At 37.9% G+C, this 10000-nt stretch overlaps 3 protein-coding genes across 3 annotated transcripts in view; 2 read left to right on the plus strand and 1 right to left on the minus strand.

Annotated features, from left to right (window-relative positions):
- LOC137984411 (doublesex- and mab-3-related transcription factor A2-like) overlaps positions 1-337 on the minus strand; it is a 350662-nt gene extending 350325 nt beyond the window's left edge. The window contains exon 1 of the mRNA XM_068831591.1: positions 76-337. Within this exon, the coding sequence (XP_068687692.1) occupies positions 76-114 (39 nt within the window). The 5' untranslated portion in view covers positions 115-337. The remainder of the gene's footprint in view (positions 1-75) is intronic.
- LOC137984468 (protein C10-like) overlaps positions 1-10000 on the plus strand; it is a 236392-nt gene that overhangs the window by 194577 nt on the left and 31815 nt on the right. The window lies entirely within an intron of this gene.
- The window catches only part of LOC137991915 (nucleolar transcription factor 1-like), a 6444-nt gene continuing 1578 nt past the window's right edge, over positions 5135-10000 (plus strand). Inside the window, exons 1-5 of the mRNA XM_068836940.1 lie at positions 5135-5204; positions 5859-6047; positions 7229-7417; positions 8599-8787; positions 9969-10000. The exon at positions 9969-10000 is cut by the window's right edge and continues 157 nt beyond it. Of these exons, the coding sequence (XP_068693041.1) occupies positions 5135-5204; positions 5859-6047; positions 7229-7417; positions 8599-8787; positions 9969-10000 (669 nt within the window). The remainder of the gene's footprint in view (positions 5205-5858; positions 6048-7228; positions 7418-8598; positions 8788-9968) is intronic.

The raw sequence follows: 10000 nt of genomic DNA on the forward strand, positions 1-10000 counted from the left end.
ATTCAGCTTATATTTTTGTTGTCGGGGTTGTTGGAGACCTTGTGTTTAGTGTGTGACAGTTACATACATACATACTTTAATTGACCACTTTCCATATGGGCTTTTCAGAGCCATTGAAACACAATTAACGAAATGACAGAACGGTAACAACAACAACTATTAAGAATCCTGACTGGCTGGAGGCAAACCAGTTGGCTATTTACAAGTGTAGCAGGGAAGTTGAACCAGGGACGTTGAACCAGAGACTACCAGGAACAAATTCAACGAATGGTCAGAACGTGTCTTGAACCCAGGATCCCCGGATCTCAAGGCAAGCGCCCTAACCACTGGGCCGCACCACCACACGAACGAGTAAGATCACATCATCAAGAGACAGTGAATGTCATTTTAGTTATGTTATTCTGGTTGACATATGGTTTCAAGATTAATAGGCATAGATTTTATGATTTTCATATACTCTAATGATCAGTCCATAATGCAACCTTGAATGACCTTAAGTACTTAGCCAATCTGAAAGTGGATGTTGTCATTCATCCAGATTCAATTAAAGTGAGGAAATTTGAAATCTTTTTCTGAACTACCATGTGACAAACTTCACTGATAAAGACTGATGGTTTCAGTGGAAATTAACGTCTGTTAATAATTAAGACCAAAATTCCAGAAAAAGATTTCAACTTTCCTTACTTAGCCAATCAATGCAGAGAATACAGTATATTAATTGAAACTTCGCTTAGAGTCTTCAGAGTAGCTCGTTACACACCCGTTGTAACAGAGTGAAGATGCAAGAAGAATGAAATAGTTAAGCTCGGTCGACCTTATGAATTGAGTATCGTTTGTTAGAGTGTTATCCCCAGTAAGCCGAGCAGAGTTTACGATGTGTGTGTGATGTTATTCCTTGTACAAAGGAATCCAGAGCTCACTGTGAAAATCTTCATTGAAACCCTCACAAACATGAAGCGCAAGGAACTCATTGCCGAACTGGAAAGAATGTTTCACTTCTCTTGGATCGATCACATCGATAATTTCAAACCGTAGTTTAAACACCCATGGGACAATTTGAAAGCAAATTAAGTGGCTTTCCAGCTCTCTCTCCTTCTCTTCCCTCCCCCCCCCCCCCCCCACCCCCTTTCTATCTTTGAAAGATATCAAGGCTTTATAGATCTGAGTAGATAGTAAACCAACTAAGAGGAATTCCTCTTATACCGTATGCCTGCAACTTTGTAAGGAGAATTTCGTGTTCAACTGTGTCAAACGCCTTAGAGATGGCAAGGAATATTCTGCATATTAAGACATTGTCATCTATTGCTCTTTTCACGTTTTCCGTTATTTCTGCTAGAGCTTGCTCTGTTGACCTTCCCTTCGAAACCCAAATTGACATTCGTTCAAAATTTTATACTTTTTGACGTAAGTTATCAGTTGCTTGTAAACTAGTTTTCAAGAATTTTCCCGGTGGATATCTGGGATATCTTCAATTTGTCTGGCACAATTCCTTGTTAAATGGATTGTAGGTTGATGTTAAAGCCTTACCTATAAGCTCAACGGAAAGCTTAATGTATCTCCTAGGAATAAAAAATGTTAGCCGCTTTATTGACTGTTAGGGCTAATATATATATCGCGTCCCTTACTTTGTAAACCAAATACAGGTTACTAGTCAAAACGCCGCCAAGAAAGGAATTGCATGTATTTTTTCAGTAGTATCTGAATTGGCAATGCGAAAGGTTACTTTGAGTAATAGCAGGAACCCATGAGTACCCATGGGCTCCTGGTAATAGATATATTTCACTAAAGATAAGCTAATGTATCAATTTTGCAGTGTATCGTAATATTTAAGATAGTACCGTTCTTCTTTGTCTTCTTAGAAACATATTGTTTAACATTTAAGTAAAATCGATTTGTAATCTACTTAGGTATTTTATAGTATTTTTTCACTATTTCCATCAGAGCTTAAAAATTATAAAACTGATTAGCTTTTTGTCAAAGTAGGCCAGCGTGGATAAATAAAGTTGAACTTTTTTATCTTAACTTATCTCTAGTTTCTGCTAGCATCCCAAGGACCCTCTGTACCCGCTCACCATAACCTGCCTTGTTGGCCGGGATATATTTTATCCCGGGATTATTTAAACACGCGCGAGTGTAAAGGATATCGCTTTTAGAACTTTTTTTCACCTAAAACTATGCATGGGAAAATAACACAAACCGAGCGGTGATAAACATTGTATTCCAACTGTGCTGCAGAAAGGTTCAACCACTGCAAGCAGCAGGCCAGCCAGGCACTCGTATGGAACCTTGCCTCTGTCCCCTAACCAGACCTTCCTTCACCGCAAAGAGTATGGTTGGAAGGTAGAGAACGACCAGTGGATACCGGTAATGACGTATTTACCTCCTGCGCTAGATGCCATCATTGAGTTTGTCAGGTGTGGCGGGCGACCCCGGGAGATTTGACAGTACATCCTTTCCCGTGGGTGAGGAATGGTTAAAGATTTGACATAAACCCAAGTTCCCGAGTGTGGGGTATTTGACAAAATCTACAGGAGCCTGGAGCCTAGTCCCGCCATCTTGAAATTATACCCAGAGCTCCTTGGGTATGATCGTATAAAATTTGCCCGTTAATTTCTGAATATTCATTATTTATTATCGCGTTGGACTTAAAAACCTCGTGAAAAGGCGCTTGGGAAATGCCGCTTTTCAAGGTCTGGGATACAAGAAGACGTAAAAGAAAGGCTGTGGCAGCGAGGCGATTTCAAACATTTCTCAAAAGAGATGAGTGTTTTGATCTCAGTGTTATTATCGTGAACGATTGATAGTCTGAGTATCAAAAGACAGCATAAATAAGGTACTTGAAACATTAACTATTTTGTCTTCATTTCATATCATCTTTGCATCTTCCAATATTTCTTTTGCCCTTCGACTTTTTCGTACTTTTGATGTTAAGGTGTTTTGAACGTTTTTAAGTCTAAATTAAAGACATTTTTATTTAGAGCACCTTACCCTATGAAAAGCTCGTGATATACATATATATATATATATTAGTCTTTTTTAGTGTTTTTATTATATCCAGAATTGTAAATAACTATTTTGATTTTTTAACCTTGTTTTTTAATTTTTTTACTTTTTTTTTCCGAAGAAAACAAGGCAAAGTACAAGGCTATGTACTTAGAAAATCAGGAAAATTACACATACCAAACGGCACAGTACTATTTGGAGAAATATCCAAATGAAAAACCTCCGATGGAAGCTTTTGACGTGTGGACAAAGGAGAAGGGGGCGGAATTAACACAACTTTATCCAGATATCTCTAAAAAGAAACTTGAGAGCAAGTTGCAGAAATATTGGAGGAGACTGGAAGACAGAAAACAATGAGAAGAAAAAGCAAAAGAAGACTTAGAACTTTTTATTTAAAAAATGAACAAGAAAAGTCAATGATCATGAGATACTTTTGTTATTTATGTTATGGTATGCAAACTTGGCAAGACGGTAATGTGTACCAAATAAGGCACAAAATGGTACCCTTTTAGAGTTCCATTGACCTTTTTTTCACCTAAAACTATGCATGGGAAAATAACACAAACCGAGCGGTGATAAACATTGTATTCCAACTGTGCTGCAGAAAGGTTCAACCACTGCAAGCAGCAAGCCAGCCAGGCACTCGTATGGAACCTTGCCTCTGTCCCCTAACCAGACCTTCCTTCACCGCAAAGAGTATGGTTGGAAGGTAGAGAACGACCAGTGGATACCGGTAATGACGTATTTACCTCCTGCGCTAGATGCCATCATTGAGTTTGTCAGGTGTGGCGGGCGACCCCGGGAGATTTGACAGTACATCCTTTCCCGTGGGTGAGGAATGGTTAAAGATTTGACATAAACCCAAGTTCCCGAGTGTGGGGTATTTGACAAAATCTACAGGAGCCTGGAGCCTAGTCCCGCCATCTTGAAATTATACCCAGAGCTCCTTGGGTATGATCGTATAAAATTTGCCCGTTAATTTCTGAATATTCATTATTTATTATCGCGTTGGACTTAAAAACCTCGTGAAAAGGCGCTTGGGAAATGCCGCTTTTCAAGGTCTGGGATACAAGAAGACGTAAAAGAAAGGCTGTGGCAGCGAGGCGATTTCAAACATTTCTCAAAAGAGATGAGTGTTTTGATCTCAGTGTTATTATCGTGAACGATTGATAGTCTGAGTATCAAAAGACAGCATAAATAAGGTACTTGAAACATTAACTATTTTGTCTTCATTTCATATCATCTTTGCATCTTCCAATATTTCTTTTGCCCTTCGACTTTTTCGTACTTTTGATGTTAAGGTGTTTTGAACGTTTTTAAGTCTAAATTAAAGACATTTTTATTTAGAGCACCTTACCCTATGAAAAGCTCGTGATATACATATATATATATATTAGTCTTTTTTAGTGTTTTTATTATATCCAGAATTGTAAATAACTATTTTGACTTTTTAACCTTGTTTTTTAATTTTTTTACTATTTTTTTCCGAAGAAAACAAGGCAAAGTACAAGGCTATGTACTTAGAAAATCAGGAAAATTACACATACCAAACGGCACAGTACTATTTGGAGAAATATCCAAATGAAAAACCTCCGATGGAAGCTTTTGACGTGTGGACAAAGGAGAAGGGGGCGGAATTAACACAACTTTATCCAGATATCTCTAAAAAGAAACTTGAGAGCAAGTTGCAGAAATATTGGAGGAGACTGGAAGACAGAAAACAATGAGAAGAAAAAGCAAAAGAAGACTTAGAACTTTTTATTTAAAAAATGAACAAGAAAAGTCAATGATCATGAGATACTTTTGTTATTTATGTTATGGTATGCAAACTTGGCAAGACGGTAATGTGTACCAAATAAGGCACAAAATGGTACCCTTTTAGAGTTCCATTGACCTTTTTTTCACCTAAAACTATGCATGGGAAAATAACACAAACCGAGCGGTGATAAACATTGTATTCCAACTGTGCTGCAGAAAGGTTCAACCACTGCAAGCAGCAGGCCAGCCAGGCACTCGTATGGAACCTTGCCTCTGTCCCCTAACCAGACCTTCCTTCACCGCAAAGAGTATGGTTGGAAGGTAGAGAACGACCAGTGGATACCGGTAATGACGTATTTACCTCCTGCGCTAGATGCCATCATTGAGTTTGTCAGGTGTGGCGGGCGACCCCGGGAGATTTGACAGTACATCCTTTCCCATGGGTGAGGAATGGTTAAAGATTTGACATAAACCCAAGTTCCCGAGTGTGGGGTATTTGACAAAATCTACAGGAGCCTGGAGCCTAGTCCCGCCATCTTGAAATTATACCCAGAGCTCCTTGGGTATGATCGTATAAAATTTGCCCGTTAATTTCTGAATATTCATTATTTATTATCGCGTTGGACTTAAAAACCTCGTGAAAAGGCGCTTGGGAAATGCCGCTTTTCAAGGTCTGGGATACAAGAAGACGTAAAAGAAAGGCTGTGGCAGCGAGGCGATTTCAAACATTTCTCAAAAGAGATGAGTGTTTTGATCTCAGTGTTATTATCGTGAACGATTGATAGTCTGAGTATCAAAAGACAGCATAAATAAGGTACTTGAAACATTAACTATTTTGTCTTCATTTCATATCATCTTTGCATCTTCCAATATTTCTTTTGCCCTTCGACTTTTTCGTACTTTTGATGTTAAGGTGTTTTGAACGTTTTTAAGTCTAAATTAAAGACATTTTTATTTAGAGCACCTTACCATATGAAAAGCTCGTGATATATATATATATTAGTCTTTTTTAGTGTTTTTATTATATCCAGAATTGTAAATAACTATTTTGATTTTTTAACCTTGTTTTTTAATTTTTTTACTTTTTTTTTCCGAAGAAAACAAGGCAAAGTACAAGGCTATGTACTTAGAAAATCAGGAAAATTACACATACCAAACGGCACAGTACTATTTGGAGAAATATCCAAATGAAAAACCTCCGATGGAAGCTTTTGACGTGTGGACAAAGGAGAAGGGGGCGGAATTAACACAACTTTATCCAGATATCTCTAAAAAGAAACTTGAGAGCAAGTTGCAGAAATATTGGAGGAGACTGGAAGACAGAAAACAATGAGAAGAAAAAGCAAAAGAAGACTTAGAACTTTTTATTTAAAAAATGAACAAGAAAAGTCAATGATCATGAGATACTTTTGTTATTTATGTTATGGTATGCAAACTTGGCAAGACGGTAATGTGTACCAAATAAGGCACAAAATGGTACCCTTTTAGAGTTCCATTGACCTTTTTTTCACCTAAAACTATGCATGGGAAAATAACACAAACCGAGCGGTGATAAACATTGTATTCCAACTGTGCTGCAGAAAGGTTCAACCACTGCAAGCAGCAAGCCAGCCAGGCACTCGTATGGAACCTTGCCTCTGTCCCCTAACCAGACCTTCCTTCACCGCAAAGAGTATGGTTGGAAGGTAGAGAACGACCAGTGGATACCGGTAATGACGTATTTACCTCCTGCGCTAGATGCCATCATTGAGTTTGTCAGGTGTGGCGGGCGACCCCGGGAGATTTGACAGTACATCCTTTCCCGTGGGTGAGGAATGGTTAAAGATTTGACATAAACCCAAGTTCCCGAGTGTGGGGTATTTGACAAAATCTACAGGAGCCTGGAGCCTAGTCCCGCCATCTTGAAATTATACCCAGAGCTCCTTGGGTATGATCGTATAAAATTTGCCCGTTAATTTCTGAATATTCATTATTTATTATCGCGTTGGACTTAAAAACCTCGTGAAAAGGCGCTTGGGAAATGCCGCTTTTCAAGGTCTGGGATACAAGAAGACGTAAAAGAAAGGCTGTGGCAGCGAGGCGATTTCAAACATTTCTCAAAAGAGATGAGTGTTTTGATCTCAGTGTTATTATCGTGAACGATTGATAGTCTGAGTATCAAAAGACAGCATAAATAAGGTACTTGAAACATTAACTATTTTGTCTTCATTTCATATCATCTTTGCATCTTCCAATATTTCTTTTGCCCTTCGACTTTTTCGTACTTTTGATGTTAAGGTGTTTTGAACGTTTTTAAGTCTAAATTAAAGACATTTTTATTTAGAGCACCTTACCCTATGAAAAGCTCGTGATATACATATATATATATATTAGTCTTTTTTAGTGTTTTTATTATATCCAGAATTGTAAATAACTATTTTGACTTTTTAACCTTGTTTTTTAATTTTTTTACTTTTTTTTTCCGAAGAAAACAAGGCAAAGTACAAGGCTATGTACTTAGAAAATCAGGAAAATTACACATACCAAACGGCACAGTACTATTTGGAGAAATATCCAAATGAAAAACCTCCGATGGAAGCTTTTGACGTGTGGACAAAGGAGAAGGGGGCGGAATTAACACAACTTTATCCAGATATCTCCAAAAAGAAACTTGAGAGCAAGTTGCAGAAATATTGGAGGAGACTGGAAGACAGAAAACAATGAGAAGAAAAAGCAAAAGAAGACTTAGAACTTTTTATTTAAAAAATGAACAAGAAAAGTCAATGATCATGAGATACTTTTGTTATTTATGTTATGGTATGCAAACTTGGCAAGACGGTAATGTGTACCAAATAAGGCACAAAATGGTACCCTTTTAGAGTTCCATTGACCTTTTTTTCACCTAAAACTATGCATGGGAAAATAACACAAACCGAGCGGTGATAAACATTGTATTCCAACTGTGCTGCAGAAAGGTTCAACCACTGCAAGCAGCAAGCCAGCCAGGCACTCGTATGGAACCTTGCCTCTGTCCCCTAACCAGACCTTCCTTCACCGCAAAGAGTATGGTTGGAAGGTAGAGAACGACCAGTGGATACCGGTAATGACGTATTTACCTCCTGCGCTAGATGCCATCATTGAGTTTGTCAGGTGTGGCGGGCGACCCCGGGAGATTTGACAGTACATCCTTTCCCGTGGGTGAGGAATGGTTAAAGATTTGACATAAACCCAAGTTCCCGAGTGTGGGGTATTTGACAAAATCTACAGGAGCCTGGAGCCTAGTCCCGCCATCTTGAAATTATACCCAGAGCTCCTTGGGTATGATCGTATAAAATTTGCCCGTTAATTTCTGAATATTCATTATTTATTATCGCGTTGGACTTAAAAACCTCGTGAAAAGGCGCTTGGGAAATGCCGCTTTTCAAGGTCTGGGATACAAGAAGACGTAAAAGAAAGGCTGTGGCAGCGAGGCGATTTCAAACATTTCTCAAAAGAGATGAGTGTTTTGATCTCAGTGTTATTATCGTGAACGATTGATAGTCTGAGTATCAAAAGACAGCATAAATAAGGTACTTGAAACATTAACTATTTTGTCTTCATTTCATATCATCTTTGCATCTTCCAATATTTCTTTTGCCCTTCGACTTTTTCGTACTTTTGATGTTAAGGTGTTTTGAACGTTTTTAAGTCTAAATTAAAGACATTTTTATTTAGAGCACCTTACCCTATGAAAAGCTCGTGATATACATATATATATATATTAGTCTTTTTTAGTGTTTTTATTATATCCAGAATTGTAAATAACTATTTTGACTTTTTAACCTTGTTTTTTAATTTTTTTACTTTTTTTTTCCGAAGAAAACAAGGCAAAGTACAAGGCTATGTACTTAGAAAATCAGGAAAATTACACATACCAAACGGCACAGTACTATTTGGAGAAATATCCAAATGAAAAACCTCCGATGGAAGCTTTTGACGTGTGGACAAAGGAGAAGGGGGCGGAATTAACACAACTTTATCCAGATATCTCTAAAAAGAAACTTGAGAGCAAGTTGCAGAAATATTGGAGGAGACTGGAAGACAGAAAACAATGAGAAGAAAAAGCAAAAGAAGACTTAGAACTTTTTATTTAAAAAATGAACAAGAAAAGTCAATGATCATGAGATACTTTCGTTATTTATGTTATGGTATGCAAACTTGGCAAGACGGTAATGTGTACCAAATAAGGCACAAAATGGTACCCTTTTAGAGTTCCATTGACCTTTTTTTCACCTAAAACTATACATGGGAAAATAACACAAACCGAGCGGTGATAAACATTGTATTCCAACTGTGCTGCAGAAAGGTTCAACCACTGCAAGCAGCAAGCCAGCCAGGCACTCGTATGGAACCTTGCCTCTGTCCCCTAACCAGACCTTCCTTCACCGCAAAGAGTATGGTTGGAAGGTAGAGAACGACCAGTGGATACCGGTAATGACGTATTTACCTCCTGCGCTAGATGCCATCATTGAGTTTGTCAGGTGTGGCAGGCGACCCCGGGAGATTTGACAGTACATCCTTTCCCGTGGGTGAGGAATGGTTAAAGATTTGACATAAACCCAAGTTCCCGAGTGTGGGGTATTTGACAAAATCTACAGGAGCCTGGAGCCTAGTCCCGCCATCTTGAAATTATACCCAGAGCTCCTTGGGTATGATCGTATAAAATTTGCCCGTTAATTTCTGAATATTCATTATTTATTATCGCGTTGGACTTAAAAACCTCGTGAAAAGGCGCTTGGGAAATGCCGCTTTTCAAGGTCTGGGATACAAGAAGACGTAAAAGAAAGGCTGTGGAAGCGAGGCGATTTCAAACATTTCTCAAAAGAGATGAGTGTTTTGATCTCAGTGTTATTATCGTGAACGATTGATAGTCTGAGTATCAAAAGACAGCATAAATAAGGTACTTGAAACATTAACTATTTTGTCTTCATTTCATATCATCTTTGCATCTTCCAATATTTCTTTTGCCCTTCGACTTTTTCGTACTTTTGATGTTAAGGTGTTTTGAACGTTTTTAAGTCTAAATTAAAGACATTTTTATTTAGAGCACCTTACCCTATGAAAAGCTCGTGATATACATATATATATATATTAGTCTTTTTTAGTGTTTTTATTATATCCAGAATTGTAAATAACTATTTTGACTTTTTAACCTTGTTTTTTAATTTTTTTACTTTTTTTTTCCGAAGAAAACAAGGCAAAGTACAAGGCTATGTACTTA

Source organism: Montipora foliosa, chromosome 2 (assembly GCF_036669935.1).
Source record: "Montipora foliosa isolate CH-2021 chromosome 2, ASM3666993v2, whole genome shotgun sequence".
In the NCBI taxonomy this organism is placed as follows: Eukaryota; Metazoa; Cnidaria; class Anthozoa; order Scleractinia; family Acroporidae; genus Montipora; species Montipora foliosa.